This window comes from Leuciscus leuciscus (genome assembly GCF_965113295.1).
Source record: "Leuciscus leuciscus genome assembly, chromosome: 2".
NCBI classification, from domain to species: Eukaryota; Metazoa; Chordata; class Actinopteri; order Cypriniformes; family Leuciscidae; genus Leuciscus; species Leuciscus leuciscus.
The window spans coordinates 2,836,302-2,862,379 of record NC_138726.1 but is presented as its reverse complement, the minus strand read 5'-3'; the positions used below and the strand labels follow the sequence as shown (position 1 = coordinate 2,862,379).

The window sequence follows — 26,078 nt, the reverse complement described above, 5'->3', positions numbered from 1 at the left end:
GCTTTGGGTTTCCAGCACCAAGTCCAAGAATATTCATTTACACACACAATGTAATACCAAATTTAGCATTTTAATTGTTAACCTTTTATCACATGTCTTGGAGTATCGCAGTAATATCGTATCGTGAGTTCAGTATCGTGATCTGTATCGAATCGTGACATGAGGGCATCGATACACACCTAATCTTTGATGTTTATAATTGCGTAATATGCATAATTTGTGTGTTTTACTCCACAGCCAGGGCTTCTCTGCTTACTGGAAGACTTCCGGTGCGTAATGGATTCTACACCACCAATGCTCATGCTAGGAATGGTACGATCGGAAAACATTTGCTCCTTCCCTGTTATCAGCAGTGTTGTGTGTCATTATTTACAAGTAACTTGAGTTATGTAATCATTATACTTTTTCAAGTAACTAGTAAAGTAACGCATTACTTTTAAAATTTACAACAAAATATCTGAGTTACTTTTTCATATAAGTAACGCAAGATAAACTGATAACCAGTGTTGGGGAAAGTTACTTTGAAAAGTAATGCATTACAATATTGTGTTACTCCCTTAAAAAGTAACTAATTGCGTTACTTATTAACTTTTTTAGAAAAGTAATGCGTTACGTTACTTTTGGGTTACTTTTTTACACACACACACACACACACACACACACACACACACACACACACACACACACACACACACACACACACACACACACACACACACACACACACACACACACACACACACACACACACACACACACACACACACACACACACACACACACACCTCTGTAATAAAATTTCTCTCAACATGGGGACAAGCGCTGTCAGTCAATAAATGGGAAAACAAAGTAGCTCCTCCTACGACTTTATAGCGCACTCCTATAATCAGTGCTGGAGGTAACGCAAGCTATGTAATCAGATTACTTTTTTGAAGTAATCTGATTACATATACTAAATATCTGAGTTTTTTAAATGAGTAACTCTTTGTTTTCCCATTTAACTGACACCACTTCAGTATTTATTTCTTCTGTGTTCTCTGATGTGAATTTGCATTTCCTTCAGCCTGAGGCTTTTTCATATCGAAAGGGCCTTTACATTCACCATTTTATATATATATAAAATGCCTGCGAACTCCTTGTGAGTATTGAAGCTTCTGCTGATGAAACTGCAAACTATCTTCAGTAAAACTTTCTTCAATTTATTATAATTCTGACTCCGGGTCTTCATTCATCTACTATACATTAACTACTATTATTTTGGTATTTTAATAATTTATAAGTGATATATAATTGTTAAGGAGGGCTGGAAGTGAAAAACGGTGTATATTCAGGTGTGCAAAATTATTAAGCAGGTTTTCTTTTACAGGTAAAATGGGCCCAAAAAAAGAGAAAAGTCAAATATTATTAAATGCTCTTGAGAAGGATGCAATGCTAATGATAATGCGTTGGGAAAAGGGAGAAGAATTCGGAAGAGTTTGGAAAAAGGCGGATTAGATCCTGTTATCAGACAGGTATCTTTTGTAATTTTGTCTGGTTACTGTAAATAGCCTCTGCCTATTTGCACTTGGTGTTAAATATAAAGTGCACTTTAGTATTATAAGACAAGCAAGCAAGCCAAGCCCAGGTGAGACAAAGTAACACAATATTGTATAAAGTAACGAAATGTATTGTCTCTCCCACAGCATACACACCTCAGGAGATAGTGGGCGGAATATCTCAGGACGAGATCCTGCTTCCAGAACTGCTGAAAAAGAAAGATTATGTCAGCAAGATCGTTGGAAAGTGGTGAGATTCCCTGCAGAATAATGATATGGGATATGATAGAATATGATGAAGGAAAGTGAAACGTTTCAGACAGTAGAATGCATTTTCAATTCCAGAAGAGGCTTCTATCTTCGCAGAATTTCATATCGTAATTTAATTTAATTTGTGCTAGTTTTATGTAAAAATCAGACTATCAGTATCAGCATATTTTGGCGGATAAATTCAGTACTGGTGGATGCCGCTCAGAAGTTTTAGATCGGTAAGATTTTTTTATGTTTTTAAAAGAATTTTTAGATCCAAAAAATACAGCAAAACTAATATTGTGAAGTATTATTATAATTTAAAATAACTGTTTTCTTTGTGAATATATTGTAAAATGTAATTTATTCCTGTGATCATAGCTGAATGTTCAGCATCATTACTCCAGTCTTCAGTGTCACATGATCCTTCAGAAATCACTCTAATATGATGATTTGATGCTCAAGAAACATTTATGATTATTATCAATGTTGAAAACTTTTTTTCAGGATTCTTTGATGAATATGAAGTTCAAAAGAGCAGCATTTATTTAAAAATAGGACTTTTTGTAACATTATAAAATGTCTTTTCTGTCTCTTCTAATCAATTTTATGTGTCCTTTCTGAATGAAAAATATTAATTTCTTTTGTTATTGTAAAATGTTTAACTTTTGAACGGTTGTGTATAATGTTACAAAAGCTTTCAGTTTCAGATAAATGCTGCTCTTTTGAACTTTATTCATCAAAGAATCCTGAAAATAATTGTATTGATAAAATGTAAATTTTTTCTGCACAGTGTACACACTCCATATTGCATAGGCATTTACTTTTGAACATACCTGCCGTCTTTATAAGAGTTTTTCATCTTTATCTCCTAACTCAGGCACCTTGGGCACAGAACTCAATACTTGCCTCTGAAGCGTGGCTTTGACGAATGGTTTGGTGCCCCGAACTGCCATTTCGGCCCCTACAATGACAGGCTTCGTCCCAATATACCCGTCTACAACAACTCTGAAATGAAGGGAAGGTGAGGTACAAACATAATGCTTGCTAAGAACACCTCAGAAACCGCATAGCAACATGCTGTAAATCATGGCCAATATATCGGTTATCGGCTTTTTAAATATGAAGAATTATCGGTTATCAGTATCTGCTTTAGGTTTATCGGCCAATATATCGGTTATCGGCTTTTTAAATATGAAGAATTATCGGTTATCGGTATCTGCTATGGGTTTATCGGCTAATATATCGGTTATCAGCTTTTTAAATATGAAGAATTATCGGTTATCGGTATCTGCTATAGGTTTATCGGCCAATATATCGGTTATCGGCTTTTTAAATATGAAGAATTATCGGTTATCGGTATCTGCTATAGGTTTATCAGCCAATATATCGGTTATCGGCTTTTTAAATATGAAGAATTATCGGTTATCGGCATCTGCTATAGGTTTATCAGCCAATATATCGGTTATCGGCTTTTTAAATATGAAGAATTATCGGTTATCGGCATCTGCTATAGGTTTATCAGCCAATATATCGGTTATCGGCTTTTTAAATATGAAGAATTATCGGTTATCGGCATCTGATATAGGTTTATCACAACCAATATATTGGTTATCAGTATTGGCCAAAATTTTCCTATCAGTGCATCCCTACTTTATATTTGGTCAAATTGGCCATTATGTCACTTTGTTACTTGAATGTTTGAATGTTACTTTTAATAGCAATGCGTTACAATATTGTGTTACTCCCTAAAAAATAACTAATTGCATTACCTAGTTTGTGCTATTTTGTTCTCACCTGTACAAACAATCCCCCAATACAGTTTTATTTTTGGCAAATGTGAAAAGCCCTCATCACTATGTCATCTGGACATGCAAGAGGTAACTGAAGGGAACGGTTGGATGGTACTCACTGCTGGCCATGGTGGTCTAACTGGACAGGCTGGAAGAACATTTTTAATGTTGATGATCGCGTTATTTTACATATGCATCTGCTTACATATGCTATCGCTGGTTTCTGTTTTTTCTTCGCCTGTGTTTTGATCAGGAGATTCAGTACTCTTTCTGAAGATGCGTAATAGCGGCCCCTACTGTATAACAGTGAAAATGCGGAAAGCTGGAAAAACTCTGTTGGAGTTGAAAGTCAAGCACCTATAAAAGTAGCCCAAAAAAAACTCTTTCGTTTTTCAAAGTAGCCCAATTGTGTGTGAAAATCGCTACCCTGGCAACACTGAGCATCATTAAAATTTTCTTCAGAAAGTCTAAAAATCTTGAATTGCTTCACATGAATGCATTTGTTTGGTGAAGTGAATTTCCTTTTTCCTCTTTTTGTACTAGCTGCAGTGTAGCATCTCATTTTCTGCCTATTTGTTCCTTCCAAAACACCCATACTGTTTGTGCATTCTGGGTCATTGGCTCTGGCGATAGGGCTAGTTTTGCGCTTAGCAGTGGGTTTAATCAGCGTGGCGTGTTTGAGCCTGGTCAGACAAACACACACGTGTACACCCAAGAGATGGCGGGTTGCGTTAGCGGTTTGTTAGGACACCTGGAACAGCCGGAGCATAAGAGAGTCCACGCCTGAGCTCCTTCTCACAACGCGTGTGTCTTCTGAGACACAATCTCGCAATTTACCTCTTCAAATTCACTTCCTAATCACACCCTGGTGCAGCACTTGGTTTAGGAAGCTTGTCATTTGGAACAAGAGCTCATATGGTTCTGAAATGAGTTTGTGGTGATGGTCTCATTAGATCTGCAGGAAGCAGAACGTTTAGATGATCTGTGTATTTTGCAGGTATTACGAAGAGTTTGAGATTAATGTGAAAACAGGGGAATCCAACATCACCCAAATCTATCTGGAGGTGAGTTTTCCTGTTCATTGGCTCGATTAATGTTTATTTGTGCGGATCAGTCTTGGACAGATGCACTGTGGGATGTGCCTGATGTTGGTTTTGATTCTATCTGTCTCCAGGAAGGCTTGGACTTTATCTCTCGGCAAGCCACGGCCCAGCGGCCCTTCTTTCTCTACTGGGCTCCAGATGCAACTCACGCACCTGTTTACGCCTCAAAACACTTCCTTGGAAAGAGTCAGAGGGGGCGGTAAGTAGGGCTGCACAATATGTGACCCTGGACCACAAAACCAGTCACATGTTGCACGGGTATATTTGTGGCAATAGCCAACTATACATTGTTTGGGCCAAAATTATCGATTTTTCTTTTATGCCAAAAATCATTGGGGTTTTAAGTAAAGATCATGTTCCATGAAGATATTTAGTAAATTTCCTGCCGTAAATATATAAAACATTTATTTTTGTGAGTGAATGCAGCACAATCGCAAATTTTTTTTTGCACCCTCAGATTCCAGATTTTCAAATAGTTGTATCTCGGCCAAATATTGTCCTATCCTAACAAACCGTACATTAATGGAAAGCTTCTTTATTCAGATCCATGAAATAAATGACCAAAAAAATGACTGGTTTTGTAGTCCAGGGTCACATATATCGAAATTATTGAAATATCGCAAATGTATCGTGATATGCGTATCGCAACGGCTTGCCCTGAACGGAACCCCTGAACTGGAGTCATTAACAAAAGACGAAGAGAAAATCACTCGCTCTCGGCTGAATAACTTTTGTAGCTTTAATAAGAATCAGGATATATTTAATTCATACAGTGAAAACTAAGCAGTGTTTTATATTTACATTTGATGATTCAGTTTGTGTTGTTAAATAACCCTAATGTAGGATAACCTGAACCCCTGAACCCCGAGGTTTACACTGATGTTAAAGTAACACTTCTTACGCTACAGTAAAACACTGATGTTCACTGGCAGAAGCTGGAGGGATGTTGTCTCATCACAAAAAACACGCATGTAGGTTATATCATTTTAAATATATTTTAAAGATAGTTTAAGTTTATCTTATATACTTTAAGCATTATCATATCGCATATCGAATATCGCATTATTTAATGAGTTATCACATTTTTCTACAATATCGTGCAGCCCTAGCGGTAAGTGAGAATTGCAGAATAAAAAAAATAATAAAACCACACGGTATAACTCATTTTGCATGTTTGTGATACGCACAAGAATGATACTTCAAATAATATGGCTTGGATAGAAAAGGTGTGCTATTACTTTACACTACTGGTCAAAAGTTTTTAAATAATGAAATAATGTAAGTTTTTTATGTTTTGTAATGTGCATTAAAAATTTAATTGTCTGATTTTACTTGTAAAAAAATCTAGATGCTTTAGGTTTATCGGTCAATATATCGGTTATCGGCTTTTTAAATTTAAAGAATTATCGGTTATCAGTATCCGCTATTAGCCTGGCTAACGTCAGACCACTTTCTCTTTGAGACGTGGTCTGGATACTACATGTTCATTTTCTCGTATTTGAGGCGTGGTTTACGAATGCCCAGAGCCGTTTATTGGGCGCTACAAATGTCTATCAAATGCGCCTGTACGTAGCTTATAGCCAATCGTTTCAAATTATACCAGATGACGTAAGTAGAGCGACAGATATTCAACGAAGAAGACGACGATGGGTCAGAGATTTATGTGTACACCAGAGAGTCCTGCACGGGTCCGATTTTGTAAATCCGCACCCGACCCGCTTAAAATAGAACCGACACCCGAAATAAAATCAGTTTAGACTATCACATTATAGACACTTACAAAAATGTTTATTGCCAGGTCATACAGAAGTTACACGACAATTAACACAAGGACAACTTCAGCCGAAGCTGTCAAAAGGCCGGTACATTAAGAACATGGCTAACGTTACCACACAAATCGAACAGACGCGGCTACACCACCACTATATGCCACGCAATTTCGTCTAGCCTACATCTGACAATGTTGGGTTCAAACACGCCCTGCACACCACACATACTAACAGTGTTAAATATGAAAAATACCGTTCGATAGAACGGCTTTGTTACCAGTTATCTGCGTGCTTCCTCAGGGATGAAGTTCCACATTTGCGGCTATCCAACACGAAAATGTTTGCAGCAAAGCTTTTTACAATATTTTCTTCAGATAACTCCAAATTTCTCCCACACACTGGACTTGATTTTTGATGACGTATTGTCGACAACTTTACAATCTCCACTAGCTATTCTTTTCTTCAACTCCTCAGCATCCATCTCGACGACTGCAAGCAGATCGCGCGCGCGGTTATGATGAATTTTTAAAAGTGGAAGTAGCCTAGGTAACGTTATAGATCCTGGGAGGGGTGGCGCGTCGGCACAAATAAACTGATGTGGATTTTAAATTATTTTATCAACTTGAAATACAGGCATATTTTTGTAGATGTGTTTGCTTGCTAAACTAAATATGCATATATTTTTACGTCTGTCATGTTGGATCCATAGATAAACAAACTGCTTCGGTGTGTCGCATATACTTCGTCATCGTCTTGCTGCTCCCTCCCCGTTCTGTGATTGGTTCCCTATTTCAGGGGAAAAATTAGCCCATGGTAGCCAGACTACCTTGCAGCGTGAATAAAATCGCGCTGCTCAAGGCAGTATGGGGAAACCCAGGCTAATCCGCTATAGGTTTATCGGCCAATATATCGGTTATCGGCTTTTTAAATATAAAGAATTATCGGTATTCGGTTATCAGTATCTGCTATAGGTTTATCAGCCAATATATCGGCTATCGACTTAAGTTACTTGTTTGAAAAAGTAACCCCGATATTTTGTTGTAAATTTAAAAGTAATGCATTACTTGTTACTTAAAAAAGTAATCCGATTACATAACTCATTATCGTTTTGGCCAACAATTCTGCTTCTGTGCATTCCTGTTTTGTATTATAGAAATGGTTGATTAATGAGATGTTATTTTTCCTGCTCGGAGGCAAGAATGAGTGCCGGAGGCTTCATTGGTAGTCTTGTCTGCAGCTGTTTAGTATTCAGTCCAGTGCTTTTGAATACTGAGGCTTCAGTAAGCATACGTTCCTTCAGAATGCTAAATGAGGTTTGTGTTGACAGAGGAATGGATCAAGGCTGAGGGGTATTAGCCAGGTGCTGGCAGTGGAGGGATTCAGCCTGACACGCCACATCTTAAAGTTTTATAACCAGCGCACATCTATATCCCAGACATCTATCATCCTCCATATATCACATCCATCTGTCACAGGTTTCAAAGTGGGCTAATTTGACAGAATTTGTTATGCTGTCAGGGTTAGAGCCACTGAAGGTTATTTGGGGTAATTTTTAATGGTTTTTATTCAGTTCAATTCACATTTATTTGTATAGCGCTTTTCACAATACACATCATTTCAAAGCAGTTTTACATAAAATGCATGAGTCCACATTACAATTTAGAGTGATCTGTTATCAGAGGTGACTGTCTAAGTTATGTATTTCAGAAACGCACATATACAAAATCACAGTTAGCGAAAAAGGTATTAATTTAAACTGTGTAATAATTTAATGATTGAGGTGTGTGATTTGTCTTATAGTTATGGTGATGCCGTGATGGAGTTGGATTACAGCATTGGCCAGATTCTGAAACGACTGGTCAGTCTGGGAATCCACAACAACACATTTGTGTTCTTCACTTCTGATAACGGGGCAGCGGTGATGTCTGGACCAAGACAAAGTGCGAAACCATTCACACTAACATTAACACACCTATCACAGTTTTTGCCAGCTTTTTATTTAGTTAGGGAATTAAAATAATTGATTAGGATAAAGAGCTCCAAATCAGGGGTGAGAAAGCAGAATTTTTTATTAAAAGTGCCCCTATTGTGCTTTTTCGGATAATACCGTTCATACAGTGTGTGATGTTGCTGTTTGTGAATGTTTAAAGATCAAAATACAAATTTATTGTCTACTAAAAGAAAGAATTGATTCTGAACTGCTGAAACGAGTCATCAATAATTCCAGTCTAACAGTGTAACTAATTTGCATAATTCCAGGCTGTGGTCTTGATTGGCAGAACAGCGTCTCTTAGCTCCGCCCTCAAACACTGTAGTTAATCTGAGACTGGAAGAGTTTGGTTCGTGTTGTTCATGTGGAGAAGACGCTGCAAATCCACTTTTGATGCTCTTATATAAGATGAGACTCGCGCTGGAATTTATACGATTTTTTTTTTCCAGATATGCTAATGAGCGTTTTGGTTTCTGACATGTGCTGTACGTGTTTGACCAATCACAGCAGACTGGGCCTTGTGACCAATCAGAGCAGAGCAGGCTCTCAGAGAGGCGGGGTTTAGAGAGACTGAATCCTTCATCGAACCATTTTCAGACAGTTTGAGAAATGAGGTGATGCTGCAATGTATATTATGAGAAAAGTAAAGTGTTTTTTGACCTTGGATGCATGTAAATGTATTGTAGGAGACTCTAAAACCAAATAAGGAACCTTTAAAAATAGCATGATAGGGGCACTTAAAAAAAAAAACTTTTAATAATTTTTTTATGTAATTAATTGAATCCATTTTACACCAGTTTATTAATGTATATTTAATAAATTTATATATATGACATGTATGTGTAATTTTACACATTATGTGTCCTTTATTATTATTATTATTATTTTGTGATTAGGGAAAAAAGTTGGCTTGTTTCTTTGAGCTACTTTCATTCTATTGATAAAATGCAATTAAATGAACAATGTCATTAGTTAGTTGCTCTCCAGTACTGGTTGTTTATTCTAAATGCATTTTTAGAGGAGGCTCAGGTTCATTTGTTTTCGCAGGCCTGAATGTGCTATTTTTTCCATTATTGGTCATGTACACATGTGCCCGTGGACATTTTTATCATTGCATTGTATCTAGTTGTTTTTCAGTGTCGTTCTGCTCTCAACTCATCTTTCATGTACGCTCCCAATACACCTATTCAATTTCTTTGTGTCATGGGTCTCTTTTGTAGTAAAGAGATGAATTGCCCTCCACAGTCGAGGCTTTGAGTTTGTGATTCTGTCTTGTCCGTTTTCATCCTCAGGTGGCAGCAACGGCCCGTTTCTCTGTGGGAAAGAGACTACATTTGAAGGTGGGATGAGGGAACCAGCCATTGCCTGGTGGCCTGGACGAATCCCTGCTGGCACAGTGAGAATTATCCCAAGCTATTTCACTAAAAAGTCCCAAATGTGCTTTCCAATTCGCTGTATTCCATCTATCAACACCCTCAAAACACACCTTACACATTTCTATCTGTTCAAACACTCCATCAGAACTTTCTTTAGTTTGCAAGGGCCTTTAAACATTGAAGGAGTAGTTCACTTTAAAATGAAAATTAGCCCATGATTTACTCACCCTCAAGCCATCCTAGGTGTGTATGTATGACTTTCTTCTTTCAGACGAATACAATCAAAGTTATATAAAAAAATATCCTGGCTGTTCCACGCTTTATAATGGCAGTGGATTGCAACCAACAGATTGAAGCTCAAAAACGTGCATCCATCCATCATAAAAGTGCATCCATCCATCATAAAAGTGCATCTATCCATGATAAAAGTGCATCTATCCATGATAAAAGTGCATCTATCCATGATAAAAGTGCATCTATCCATGATAAAAGTGCATCCATCCATCATAAAAGTGCATCCATCCATCATAAAAGTGCATCTATTCATGATAAAAGTGCATCTATTCATGATAAAAGTGCATCTATCCATGATAAAAGTGCATCTATCCATGATAAAAGTGCATCTATCCATGATAAAAGTGCATCCATCCATGATAAAAGTGCATCCATCCATCATAAAAGTGCATCTATCCATCATAAAAGTGCATCTATTCATGATAAAAGTGCATCTATTCATGATAAAAGTGCATCTATCCATGATAAAAGTGCATCTATCCATCATAAAAGTGCATCTATCCATCATAAAAGCGCATCTATCCATCATAAAAGTGCATCTATCCATCATAAACAAACTTCACAGGCTCCGGGGGGTTCATAAAGGCCTTCTGAAGCAAAGCGATGAGTTTTTGTAAGAAAAATATGCATATTTAACACATTACAAAGTAAAATTCTAGCTTCCAGTCAAACGAACATACGCAGTCTACTTAGACCATCGTAATTTAGACCATCAGAAATGAAACAGGTCATAAACACGTCAAAGCGAACGGGGCATTGAGACGCAACACGCTACAATGAATACTTCATTACCATATCATCTTGCTCTCATTCAGAAAGACAAATGTTCCAGTTTATATTGTTTTACAGCCTCAACAAAATAAATAGCTGTGGCTGAAACTGCATATTTCACCTTTTATGCAGAAAACGGAAGTTGCAGAGTGAAACGCTTCTGGAACAAGAACAAATGTGGGCGGGGCTTAATTTAGACTGTGAGTGATTGATTGGATGGTTGTGGTTTGCTATTGGCTGATCTCATGTGAGTGACAGGTTGCCCTGCCCTCATCATCAGAGAAGAAAAGTGACTAAGCTTTCAGGCAATTTAAAACCATTCAAGCAAAAAACATGCGCAAGAGAACTCAATTTAGATTTGATTCCCATGTCTGGCTAGCACAATTTTGAATATATGTAATTTTTATTTTTTATTTTTTTATTTATATATTTTAAAATGGCACCGGCCAATTTTTCAATATTGGAACCGAATAATACTTACGATGTTCAGTTCGGTTTTAAACCGTACCTTTGTCAGGACAATCATCGAATTCCTTTTGAAATATTTTTTTTCTTTAAATTCCTTTTGATTCCTATCTATGGCAAGTAAAATTTTGAATATATATTATTATTATTATTATTATTATTATTATTATTTCAAAATTGGAACCGAGTAATATTTTTTTTTTTTTTTACTTTACCTTTTTTCAGGACAACCATCGAATTCCTTTTGAAATATTGTCGATTTTTTTTTTTTTATTCCTTTTGATTCCCAGCTCTGGTCTCCTTCCCTGCCTCCTTTTCTCCTGATCCGATGAAGCTGTGCGCTCCGCAAATGACTTTTAATTGTATTAGGGTTAGCTGTGCCATGGGGCTGTGGCGTGGGGGTATTTCTGGAGGAGCGAGCGCTAAGCTCATATCTGAGGGGTGTGCGGGGTCCTGATAGCACGAGGGACTGGAGGATTGGGAACGTCTTAAGCGGCTAATCTGTTTGTGTGTTTGCTGAGGTTGGATTGAGCTGTAATGAGGGCTTCAGTATCTGAATATGCCAGGCGTGCCGGATAAAGAACTGAAGGGAAGAGGTGCATGCTGGGATATGTGCCAGGTGTCTGGGCAGTGCCAGAGCGGGATAAGCAGGTGTTTCACACAGTTAGTGTTTGTCTTGCGGTGGCAGGCTGGATTTTGCCCGCTCGAGTGTGGCTCTGTGTGATATGTGTATCTTCTCGTCCATTTCTCTTATGGGGAGCATTGATGCCCGTTTTTATTCGGTAATGCTTTATTTCGATAGTCCACTTTAGACATCCTACTAACTACAAGTAACTTTGCAACTACATGTCAACTAGCAGTCATTAGAGTATTAGTAAACTGTCTGCTTAATATCTGCTAACACTTTATTTTGATGCTCCCGACAGACATTTAAATGACTCTAACTTTTCAACTACATGTCAACTTATTGTACTATCCCGAACCCTAACCTAACAGTCTACTAATACTCTAATGACTGCTAGTTGGCTTGTATAGTAGGATGTCTAAAGTGGAGTCTATAATATCATTTGTTGGGTGATATTTGTTCCATATTTACAAATAAATCTAATATAAAATGTACTCTCAAATAAATAAAACTAGATTCACGAATTAATATTCAGAGTTTCTGAGAAAGAAAGCAACTATATGATGAGATTGACAAATGTTTTTAGTGGATTCCCATTTATTTTCGAGGATTTCTTTGCTGTCTTGCTGTGACAAATGTTTCAAAATCCTCCAATGTAAATCTGCACAGTTTTACAAACGCATAGTAAGAATTACTGTTATTGTGAACTCTGTTATGAAACTGCCTTCTGAGTGGCAGTGCCTAAAAACTATTAATTTTAAAGTAAATGGCATTTAAATATTAAAGAGGACCTATTATTCCCTTTTACAGTCTTGCTGTTGTTTTCAGGCTCTACTAGAACAGGTTTTCCTGCTTGAATGTTGATTATTTCCCTCATATTCTCCATTGTTGCAGCTCCTCTCTTCCCAGTCTGTCAGTAACGCTCTGTTTAGTTCCTGTCTCTATGAAGCCCCTCCTTCTGAAAAGCACACTGTGCTCTGATTGGTCGGCTGGAGCAGTGTGCTGTGATTGGTCGAGCTCTTCGAGTGTGTTTGGGAAATGTCCCGTCCCTTACCATAACCGCCAGTTTAACACACTACTAACTAACTCAACCAGGCCCCGCCCCTTTATTCTGCGTATGAATTATTATAATGAGGAATATTGTGACGTGTTCGTTCCCGGAAGAAACTCAAGACTACAATGGAGGCGTTTCAGGAGTTCAGAAACACTGACACTGATATAGAGGAGAACTGGAGCTTTTGTCATGCTCAAATAGCAACATTACACACTAAACAGATTTTAAAAAGCGTAATGGGTCCTCTTTAAATGATCTTGTGGTTCCTGTAGTTGTCTAGTAGCTTATAGTTAAGGAGACGCTATTAACAAACGTGATTTGAGACTTGACCTTGACTTGGTCGGACTCTGCATTCGAACTACGGTTCACTTCACCGATGGAGTGACGTGAATATAAAAATAAAGATGTGGGGGGGTGTTGTGTTCATCAGCTCAGAGACACACACACACTGAGTGCATTAGACAGGTCTGTCTGCTCAGATAACTTGCGTCAGAGAAGAAGAGAACGAAGAGGAAATGAATTGGAGATAAAGAATTTCATTTCACCTTTTTACAAGTCCCATGTTTTGTGTGTGTGTGTGTGTGTGTGTGTGTGTTGCTGGATACGAGCAGCTGGTGGTAACGGCTAGTTACCTTTATTAATTGTTCCCTTTGATTTCTCCTTTTCCTGTGTGTATAAGTATGTATGTACGAACGTCTGTGTGTGTGAAGCCTGAGAGTGAAGATAATGGAATGTACTGGCAGTGGTGAAGGGAATTCTGGGAGGCTGAAGTAGGCGACGTGTGTGTGTGTGTGTGTGTGTGTGTGTGTGTGTGCCAGCTGCTCAGTGCTGATAGCGCTATCTGATTGTGAGCGTGCCGTTTCCCTCAAAGGCCCGTTCAGGAGAGAATAGAATGGAAGATCAAGGATGACAGCGAAAAAATGGCATTTTATCGGAAAATAGTTCAAAGTTTATAAATAAAATAAAGCTTTTTTTTGCAGCAGGACTGGGGAGGACAGATAAAGCTGCCGTTGCGGCCTCTGTCCCGACTCTCCTTTCTCTCTGCCTTTCTCTTCATTTACAGAGATGTTAGTGTGGTTTATAATAAACCTGCGAGCGCAGATTAGAGCGGGAACTGAAGAAACGCTGCTCTTCTAAACTGTCCATGCTTTGAGAAGCATAGAGAAAATGATTTTGCATTGGTGCATGTCTGTGTGATTTGCTGCATGGGTTGATGTATTACACTTTTGAGCATCTTGACTTGTGATAGACGCATATATCAGCTGATATTATGATTATTGATTATGTGATATGATAGATAATTGTGCTCGCTTATCCAATTAACCCATATTTGATATGTAAAATTCGAAGGCCTCTAAATGATTGATCAACATGATCAAAACTGTGTTGCACATAATCTACTTCATGCCTTCTGTTGTCTGATGGATAGACTTTTTTAGCATGTAAAAGCCTTTTATTTTGAGCAGTAATTTTTTTAACGTCCACCTTCAGCTCGTAGCCAACTTTTGACTTCAGGTAAGGCTGCTCGATTATGGCAAAAATCATAAATATGTCCATATTTTAATCACAAATATTTAACACGATTAGTGGGCGAGATGACCAAAAAAAGTATTAATTTTTTTCACATTAGCGTTCACATTCACATTAGCGATATATATCATATTATTCACATTATATATATATATGAAGAGTTCAGATGTAAAAGCCTCTAGGTGCCATCTGAAATTTTCTTCTAGAATGATCATTTTTATCAAGCTCGTATATTTAAGTTCAGTAATTTCACTTAAATAACAATTAATAGGTTATTTTCATTGCCATTTAAGTGAAATTGCTGAACTTAAATATACGAACTTGATAAAAATGATCATTCAAGAAGAAAATTTCAGATGCCACTTAGAGGCTTTTACATCTGAACTTTGAGTATATTTTGCTGGGAATTAGGTTGCTATGATATAAAAATTTAAATACAAGTGGGGTGGTGGCGCAATGGATAAGACACATGCCTTTGGTGTGAGAGACCCGGGTTCGAATCCACTGTGAGACACCAATGTGTCCCTGAGCAAGACACTTAACCCCTAGTTGCTCCAGAGGCGTGCGACCTCTGACATATATAGCAATTGTAAGTCGCTTTGGATAAAAGCGTCAGCTAAATGAATAAATGTAAATGTAAATGTAAATATCACACGTCTTGCTACCAATTTGGATGCAACAGCTAATTCTGTAAGATAAACACAAGTCCGCAAATAATTATTGAAGAGAAGTCAACAATCAGTATTACAATAAAAACAACGAAGAAAATTACAAACAATAGGACAAATACATCAGAAAAAAATTACGTTTTTTCATGTACGTTTTTCGAATAATCAAATGTAAAAAATAAAACACTGCATAGTGCAGCACTGTACTGTCTTCACTGTACTGTATGAATTAAATATACTTTGATTCTTATTAAAACTACTGAAGTTATTCTGTCAAGAGTAATGAGTGATCTTTTTCTTTTCTTGTTTGATCAACATTAACATTAAAGTTCTCTTTCACAGCATTTTACAACAGTTACATTACATGATTCGACTGATTTGGACATTAGGGAGGGTCTAAAGCGCAGTGCTTTAAAGAAAAGGAATGAAATGTGGCACAATAATATTTTTTTATTGTGGTTTCATAATCATTTGAAGCCAAAATTGAAATCGAAAATAAATGACAGTTAATTGCACAGCCCTAACTTCACGAGCTGCTCAAAATTCTTAAAATCAGTCAATAATTGTATCCCTTAAAACTAATATTTGATCACCAATATGACATATTTAAATGTTTTTCCTTGAAAAAAATTATTCATGGCTTAAAATATCTTGAGTGTAACTCGACACCCTTGCTTCATTTAGTATGCGTGGTTCTATGAATATGCAAATGAGCCCCGCCTCCACTCACTCACTCAGCTCAGAGATCCACTGGTTGACGATCACACGTTGATCTGATTGGTTACAAGGTAGTTTGTGACGTCAGAAACACCAGCGATTTCAAAGCGTGTGTTTGAGACTGTCTTTGGTTCACTGCAGTTTTAAGGAGAAAATACTCAGCAATGCTGTCGACTTATGAATTTACACATGGTTTGTCTTAAAGCAGATTAAAAACACCACATAGACATATAAACAACATTAAAAGCTGGATTTTCACCAGAAGCGACCTTAAATGACTATCACACTCATAGTTTTCCATTAAATTCAAAGGACATGAATGATATGAGATAGAAGATCGATTTACCAACTAGACAAAATCATTGATTAAGTAAGAGATAATTTACATCCAGCCGGTTGTTATCTCAGAATAAACCCTGACAGGGTGATCAGGATCAGGTCTTCATCAGCCTGAAGGGGGTTTATGCTGAGAACACACACACACACACACACACACACACACACACACACACACACACACACACCTGAAGGGGGTTACTCTGAGATAACAACCGGCTGGATGCACATTATCCCGCTTATTACACGGCTACTTGACACATAAGTAAATAATTAGACACAAAATATTGATCTGAGTTGAAATATTTAAGTCTTTAAACGCAAAGCTTCCGCGGAGAGCAGTTTCAGCGGCAAGATCAAACTAAACAGAGATTTAAGAGATACGATATACAGTCATATCACTTATTACACAGCATTTCAACACATAGATAATTATGGAGATAAGAGATATTGATTTCAGATTATTATTCAGATTTAATATCGTACCTGTTTGTATCTTGTAATCCAACAGTGTACAAAACAATAGTCACAAAATGGCAACATCTGCGTTTGTATGAAACAAGAGCGAGCGAGTCCATGAAACTGGATGGCATAATTAAATAACTGTACACAAAATATTGATTCGACTGAGTTTTAATATTTTATTAGCTCACCAAACGCAAAACTTCCACGAAGAAAAACCATTCCTAGCGAGCGTATAGCGCTGCTGACTTCAGTGACCCGGATGAGCCTGTGTTTCTGTTCTCAGCGGTTGTTATCTGGGAATAATATACCGCTGGATGGAGCGATTGACCAATCAGAATCAAGTATTCCACAGAGCCGTGTAATAATGTTCAATAATCTCTGACATGACACCGCACGGCTCTTTTAAAGCGTTTTGTTCCTCAGGTGAGCCATCAGTTGGGCAGTGTAATGGATCTCTTCAGTACGAGTCTGTCCGTGGCTGGCGTTCTTCCCCCTGATGACCGTGTCATTGATGGTCTCGATTTAAGTCCTGTACTCTTCAACAACTCACTGCTAGACAGGTAACCACCTCAAAGCAAGCGTTACATCCATTCACATTCCATTATTTTGATCAGACTGATTTACTTGCAGTATAAACATTCATTTTAGGTGGTCGGTCAAAGCAGATTCATTTTTTCTAAATGTCATAATCATTTGTTTACAGACAAGTATTCATTACTTCAATGAGCTCATTGTTTCTGCCTTTAATTATTACATTGTTTAAATTTAATAAATGTTTTGCCAACTGTGATTTTGTATATGTACATTTCTGAAATGCATAACTTAGACAGTTACCTCTGATAACGGATCACTGTAAATTGTAATATGGACTCATGCATTTTCTGTAAAGCTGCTTTGAAACGATGTGTATTGTGAAAAGCGCTATACAAATAAATGTGAATTGAACTGAATTGAATTGAAAATCTCAGAACGTTCAGTACGTTAAGCCGTTAGACTCGTAAAAATAAAGGTTCTTAATTGGCATTTACTGTTCCATGAAGAACCTTAAACATTCATAGAACCTTTCAATTCCACAAAAGGTTCTTTACAGTGGAAAAGGTTTCTTTAGATTTTTAGTGTTCTTCACGTTTAAGAAAAAAAATTGTTCTTTTAAGATCTGTTCACTTCAAGTCAGCTTTATTTATATAGCGCTTTTTACAATACAGATTGTTTCAAAGCAGCTTTACAGAGATAAATAATGCAACAAAGTTTGTTTAGAAGAAAATAGCGTCACAGTCCAGCTTAAGTAAGTTCAGTGATGGTTCATTTTTGTTATAAAAAACATATTAATTTAGTACATTTATATATATATGGTGTCAATGCAGGCAGATCAGTAATATTGTTGAATATTAAATTAAATGTCCCCAACTAAGCAAGCCAAAAAAAAAGAAAGTGGACCAAAAATGGTTCTTCTATAAGATATTGCTGTGAAAACCCCCTTTTGGAACCTTTATTTTTAAGAGTGTAGATGCTCTTACTCAACAAAGTTGATGTAGTCTCTAAGCACTTTCAAAGGTGATTTTATTCCCAACAGACCCATCTTCTATTATCGTGGAAACCAGATGATGGCAGTGCGGATCGGGCAATACAAGGCCCACTATTGGACTTGGAGCAACTCATGGGAGGAATTCAACAAGGTCAGCGATTGCATATTCTTGTGTCTCAGTTTCTTTTTCTGTGATGATCTGAAGTCTGATGATCGGGCACATGCCTGAGTGTACACAAGTCATTAAGAGATTTAGGCTACGTTCACACTGCAGGCTGAAACGACCCAATTCCGATTTTTTTGCCCCTATGCGACCTGTATCTGATTTTTTCATGACAGTCTGAACGATACAGATCCGATCTTTTGAAATGCGACCCAGGCCACCTGGGTATGTGGTCCAAATCCGATACGTATCCGATCTTTTGAAATGCGACTTCAGTCTGAACGGCCAGGTCACATCGGGTATCCGACCCGCATGTCATACGCGACAAACGTCATAATTCTGCGTTGAAGTAGGCGGGAATCAGAAGATAAACACACTCACATCAGTATCCCACCACTCCTGGCTGCGACTCCGCACCCACACGTTTCTCTGTACCGACGTTGCTACCACTGCTCCACAAAACGCCATGGCCAAAAACCTTGCTCTCCTCCTCCTTTTTAATTTTCTACTTAAAACGAGAAGATTGTAATTGCGCTGGCTCCGTTGGGAAAATAACTTTAATATCGCTAAACGAGCTCCACTGTTGACATCCATGTTTAGCTACTTCCGCTAACAACAAGTGACGTCGTTGACCGTTGAGTACTCTTCTGCGCATGCGGGTCACTTCTGGGTCATTTCACGTTCACACAGGAGATCACAAAAGGTCGCATTTAATTGGAAATGTGAACGGCCTTGCAAAAAAATCTAATTAAAAAAAAAAATCGGAATTGAGCATTAAGCCCTGCAGTGTGAACGCAGCCTTAGATAATGGTCAGTTTCGTTCTAAGTGAGAGCGTACAGGTTAAGAATTGCTTGTATTGTGGAAATGGTTTTGGTTCAGAATTAGTCGTATCATGCAATTGATTTTTTTTTTAGAATTACTTGTATCGCGGAAAGGATTTTGGTTGAGAATTGTATTGCGGAAATGATTTTGGTTGAGAATTGCTTATATCGTAGAAATTATTTTGGTTGAGAATTACTTGTATCGTGGAAATGATTTTGGTCGAGAATTACTTGTATCGTGGAAATGATTTTGGTTGAGAATTACTTGTATCGTGGAAATGATTTTGGTCGAGAATTGTATTGCGGAAATGATTTTGGTCGAGAATTACTTATATCGTAGAAATTATTTTGGTTGAGAATTACTTGTATCGTGGAAATGATTTTGGTTGAGAATTGCTTATATCGTAGAAATTATTTTGGTTGAGAATTACTTGTATCGTGGAAATGATTTTGTTTGAGAATTACTTGTATCGTGGAAATGATTTTGGTCGAGAATTGTATTGCGGAAATGATTTTGGTTGAGAATTACTTATATCATAGAAATGATTTTGTTTGAGAATTACTTGTATCGCGGAAATGATTTTGGTTGAGAATTACTTATATCATAGAAATGATTTTGTTTGAGAATTACTTGTATCGCGGAAATGATTTTGGTTGAGAATTACTTATATCATAGAAATGATTTTGTTTGAGAATTACTTGTATCGCGGAAATGATTTTGGTTGATAATTGCTTATATAGTAGAAATTATTTTGTTTGAGAATTACTTGTATCGTGGAAATGATTTTGGTCGAGAATTGCTTATATCGTAGAAATTATTTTGTTTGAGAATTACTTGTATCGTGGAAATTATTTTGTTTAAGAATTATTTGTATCGTGGAAATGATTTTGGTCGAGAATTGCTTATATCGTAGAAATTATTTTGTTTGAGAATTACTTGTATCGTGGAAATGATTTTGTTTGAGAATTACTTGTATCGTGGAAATGATTTTGGTCGAGAATTGTATTGCGGAAATGATTTTGGTTGAGAATTGTATTGCGGAAATTATTTTGTTTGAGAATTACTTGTATCGCTGAAATTATTTTGGTTGAGAATTACTTGTATCGCTGAAATGATTTTGGTTGAGAATTACTTGTATCGTGGAAATGATTTTGGTCGAGAATTGTATTGCGGAAATGATTTTGGTCGAGAATTACTTATATCGTAGAAATTATTTTGGTTGAGAATTACTTGTATCGTGGAAATGATTTTGGTTGAGAATTGCTTATATCGTAGAAATTATTTTGGTTGAGAATTACTTGTATCGCTGAAATGATTTTGGTCGAGAATTACTTGTATCGTAGAAATTATTTTGTTTGAGAATTACTTGTATCGCGGAAATCAGGCAGTAATGAATATTAATGGAGCTAATGGAGCAGCAGCACTTCTGCAATATCTCCGACTTGTACCACATTGATTCATATTGGCGTTGATAGTGTTGCAATAGAAACACTTAATTCCAAGTCCGAGGATGTGAACAGGCTTGAGTAGAATATATTGCGTGTTGTCATTTCGTAATTACGGTAATTACGACATGCCGTGAACACAGCATGTGTTAAAAAAAAGCAACGTCGGCCGATAACAGTACAATGTGGTACAGTCAGACAATATCGTGCATATCTATAGGGGATTTTCAGAACCCTTCATCATTTGTGCTATAGGCATGAATGATGCCTCGTATTGTTTGGCTTTTCCTTTTGCTTGATGAACAGTAAAACGGGCAAAAATATCCCATACACTTGTGCCAATAATAAGCAACTTATCCAGAATACACAGAACACCTTAGCATCATACTGGTGAAATTTGTACAACAAATCACATTTTCTTCAGAAAATGTTATAATCTTAGCTAGTTATTGTCTTACATTCCCCCGATTTCTTGCCTCTTGATGCAGTAATTGCATTCCAAAATGCACATTAGCGTGTTAATGTTATCTCAAACACAATGCCTTATCAAATAGACTTGAAGATCAGGCAGTAATGAATATTAATGGAGCTAATGGAGCAGCAGCACTTCTGCAAACACGCTTCATCTATTAGTGCTATTCCAGCAGCGTTCGAGGTCTCTCATACACACTACACACGCTTCATTTCCCATTAAAGTCACACAACACACATACAGTCAAACCAAAAATGATTCAGACACCAATGTCATTTTTTATATATTTTTTACTAGTGTGTTCAGGACACGATAATTAATTTATGTAAGTGAGGAGAGCAAAATAAAGTAAACTGTGACATATTATACCCAAAAATTCTTCATACAGTGACTACCACTAAAATGTATAAAAATTTGGGATAAAAAATTATTCAGACACTTTGACCTGATCATGTTTTGCTGACGTGTTTTTTCTTTAATTGCTAATGCTCTTTTTACACACAGACTGAACAAAATGAAGCATTGCTTGGTGATTGGTTGAGCTAAACTGGTATTATCTAATTGTGTAGTTAAATTTAACAGCTGACAGATATTCAACATAATTCATGTGTGAGACAGTCTAACAGAAGGACGGACAAAACCAGTCAAATATCAACTGAGTTCTTGTCATATTTTATTACCATTTTCTAAACTAGAGCGAATAAACTGTGATAATGTGAGAAATGTTGAATGTTGGTTTGACTGTACATGTGCGCCTGGGCCTTCGGCTTCGTCTCTGAACGCGAGGGTTTGTTTTATGCCCCATCGGTTGCTTAAATTGCTCTCTCCTGGATGGCCACTGAATCAATAGCAGCCCTTTATCAGCTCATGTGAACTGGAGTGTAACTTCACAAATAATGGTGTCTGATTGCTTGTGAGCCGTCGATCGATTGTTTGAGCTCGCGTCTCACGCTGGAGTCCAGTCCTGATGGTTAATGTGTTTTCGGGAGGTTTCACCTGATGCTTTAGAGTTGCACACAAATTACGACGCATTTTCACCTCTAGTGCCATTTGGCATCTCCATTTGCCCATCGTTTCTAAGCTCAGCGCGTTTAAATTGATTTGAATGATTGTGGGTGACGTGAGGGAATATCCTTCGGTTTTTTGCACATACAGTCAAACCAAAAATAATTCAGACACTAGATATAATTTGTTTTTGTTTTTTACTAGTGTGTGCAGGACACTGGGTATAATATGCCTCACTTACATAAATGAACTACAAAGCAAACTGTGACATATTATACCCAAACATTTTTCATACAGCGACTACCAGTGACATTCATACAAATTTGGGAGCAAATATTATTCAGACACTTTGACCTGATCATGTTTTGCTGAAGTGTTTTTTCTTTAATTGCTAATGCTCTTTTTACACACAGACTGAACAAAATGAAGCATTGCTTGGTGATTGGTTGAGCTAAACTGGTATTATCTAATAGTGTAGTTAAATTTAACATCTGACAGATATTCAACATAATTCATGTGTGAGACAGTCTAACAGAAGGATGGACAAAACCAGTCAAATATCAACTGAGTTCTTGTCATATTTTATTACCATTTTCTAAACTAGAGCGAATAAACTGTGATAATGTGAGAAATGTTGAATAAGTTTTGGTTTGACCGTATTTAGGCAGTGATCCACACTGCACTTCTCTTAAAAAAAGACTCTTTCACCCTCTGGTTTGTTTCCAGTTAAACCCGGTTGAAATGATGGCTTAATAGTATCGGTCACTCGGGTGAGTTCCTCTTGAAACCTGTGTGGATCAGCGAGGTGTGAAATGAGAAATTTCACAGCGTAAGTGCTTTGCATCCGATGATCCTCGCGCCGCACCGTTGAGCGATAATATGAAGTATTTTAGTGTGCATTACCTCACAGAAAACACCTGAGAATTCTTCTCTTAAATTACACATTTCACCGGTTTCACTGTACGTAATGATTATAAATCTGAGCTTTGATTGACAGCTGGGTTAGGGGAGGAGCTGTGGGTTTTTTGGCGGGAAGGGATTGTCGTATGACAGGTTTTTGACTACACTCTCTAGTGTAAATAGTTGTTAGATGCTATTTATACTTAGTGCAAATAGTGGCAGATAATATTTGCACCTCAGTGTATTGGAGTACATTATAAACAGGGTTTGTACAAGGTGCTTAAAGTGAACTTTTGGAAATTGAAGTCCTGGAAAACCCTTGAAAACAGCCATATTTATGAAGAAGAACTTTAAAAGTGCTTGAATTATTGAAAGACAATATATGGGAAATGTAATTTAAATTTTATTGATAAAACAATCTTTTCACTCACAATCAACGCTGCAGTCCGTCTGATATAGATATAGAGGCATTTCACATGGCTATGAGTGTGATATTGCTCATAAATATCCAAGTATATGATACAGCTTTCATTCTTCAGGTCAATCATATATTCATAATCAGTTTGAATAAGGAATAAGTGATATCTTTGTCATAGTATCCTTTCAATGGTTAAAGTTACCAGTCATTGCATCTGCCGCACTTTATTTGTACCATTTTGTTTTATTAGTTTATTATTATTGATCTATTTACCTTTTTATTTTATTTTTAAGATAATAAAGAAAGATATTGTTTGATAAGTGAGATCTCGAATTGTAGTCCTTAAAAAAAATAAAAAAATAAAAGTAGGGCTTGAAAAGCTGGAATTTCATTTTACAGTATCTGTACAAACCCTGTATAAAACAATTATAATAACATATTCAGTGTTTATGGTTATTATTGTTAAAATCATAAATGGATGCTGCCTTATTGGTATATTACTTATCCCAGTTCCTAAAGCCCTAACACTTTATTCCCACTTTAAATACCCGTTAGGCACTTTAGTTCCACTTTTTAACAAGTTTCTTAATTATTATTTAAAATAAACTCCTCTCCTTAAAATACAGATTGCTTCAAAGCAGCTTCACATTGATAATGCTAAAGTTCTAAAATTTATAAATTATGCACAAAAAATAGATTTCAGCTCTAAAGCAGCTCTGCGAGAAGATAATAGTGTCATTATTCAGATCAATATTGCTTCAATTTAGTTCAATAACTGTAAAAGTTATGAAACAAGTTCAATTTGGCTATAAACAGATCTGTTATTATATTCAGCTCAAGTCAGTTCAATGTTGATTATATTTAGTTCAATAACAGTGTGGATTATACATCTCAGCTCGGTTCAGATTTTGTTCTCATCCGATAGTGTCAGTGCAGTTAAATCGATAATATTACTGAATATTAATGGTCTTTTAGACCCCAGCTGAGCAAGCCAAAGGAGACCGTGGCAAGGAGCCCAAACTCCATTAAGTGGAAGAAAAAAAGAAAAAAAAGAAAAAGAAAACCTTGAGAAAAACCTCTTGAATACATGCACTTAAGGCAATGTTTCTTGCATTTTCAACCAAATCAACTCTCAGAACCCAAACTTGGGTCTAACAACACGCTAATCAATAATCTATACTATTTGTTTTCTATTTATTGCATTTCTGAACATGCATTTTTAACTACACATTTCTAGTCGGGAACCAGTCGGTCATTACACTGATTTAAGTTCTTACAAATTTGCATTTTTAACATGCCACCTCTCCATACATAAATGTTATGTCAAAATGTTATGTCATGTTATATGTCATATGTCATGTCATGTTATATGTCATGTCATGTGTTCCAATTGCACATCAACATAGAGTTATGTCATGTCATGTTATGTTATATGTCATGTTATGTCATGTCATGTCATGTCGTGATGTTATATGTTATGTGATGTTATATGTTATGTGATGTTATTTGTCATGTCATGTTGTCATGTTATATGTCATGTCATGTTATATGTCATGTCATGTTATATGTCATGTCATGTCGTGATGTTATATGTCATGTGATGTTATTTGTCATGTCATGTTGTCATGTTATATGTTATGTCATGTTATATGTCATGTCATGTTATATGTCATGTCATGTCGTGATGTTATATGTCATGTGATGTTATATGTCATGTGATGTTATTTGTCATGTCATGTCATGTTGTCATGTTATATGTCATGTGTCGTGTGTGGTGTCATGTCACCAAATGTAAATAGCCCGGCTTGTAGGCAGAGGCTGTGCACACTGACTCCGCCCACCGTTGCCTGATTGATCCAGACAGAATGATAAGAATCTGGTGTCTGCTAACAGGAGCAGTGGAGAGTAAAGCAGGTGACGCTAACTTTTGATGCGACCAATCCAAACTCAAATCTAGCTTTTACTAAACTCATTCTTCTCCCTTTTCCGATCAACATAGAGAGGCAGTTATTTCTATTGAAAAATTAAGAAAAAAGAATTTCCACCATTCTATAATTAAGATTTCAGTTTCCCAGTTTCCTGAAGTTCACATTAAGGAAGTAAACTTAGTTGTGAATGCCATTTCATGCTGACTTTAATTCAGGGTATTTTTACATAAAGCTTTTTTGAGCATCAACAAATCCAAGTTATTTGCTCTTCTCGCACGTTTTTCACGGGTGATCCACTCGGGTTTCTCTCCCCAAGCTAACCTGCTCTCGTTTTTCTGCATTATTAATAGCGAAGCGCTGTTGTGTTTGCTCCTCGAGCTCAGACTGAAGCACTCTCTCCAAACCTTTGGGGATTTGGACTGTTTCATGCCTGTAAGATCACTCACACACACACACACACACACACACACACACACACTGCTTCAAAAGACAGAGAGCAAGTCGCAGGCCAGATCCTAGGGGACCCTGCGCTGCCATGAAGTGTGTGTGTGTGTGTATCCAGTCCCTGGGTGACTCAACACAGTCTTTTATGTAGTCACAATCCCCTTATAAGTGACCCCTCTAACATGTGCTCTTGTGGAGAACACACACATTAAGAC

At 36.9% G+C, this 26,078-nt stretch overlaps 1 protein-coding gene across 1 annotated transcript in view; it reads left to right on the top strand.

Annotated features, from left to right (window-relative positions):
- Nucleotides 1-26,078, top strand: part of galns (galactosamine (N-acetyl)-6-sulfatase) — a 60,493-nt gene that overhangs the window by 5,282 nt on the left and 29,133 nt on the right. Inside the window, exons 3-11 of the mRNA XM_082160983.1 lie at nucleotides 238-312; nucleotides 1,683-1,785; nucleotides 2,665-2,808; nucleotides 4,575-4,641; nucleotides 4,752-4,879; nucleotides 8,250-8,389; nucleotides 9,732-9,835; nucleotides 17,164-17,300; nucleotides 18,314-18,416. Coding sequence (XP_082017109.1) covers nucleotides 238-312; nucleotides 1,683-1,785; nucleotides 2,665-2,808; nucleotides 4,575-4,641; nucleotides 4,752-4,879; nucleotides 8,250-8,389; nucleotides 9,732-9,835; nucleotides 17,164-17,300; nucleotides 18,314-18,416 — 1,001 coding nt within the window. The remainder of the gene's footprint in view (nucleotides 1-237; nucleotides 313-1,682; nucleotides 1,786-2,664; nucleotides 2,809-4,574; nucleotides 4,642-4,751; nucleotides 4,880-8,249; nucleotides 8,390-9,731; nucleotides 9,836-17,163; nucleotides 17,301-18,313; nucleotides 18,417-26,078) is intronic.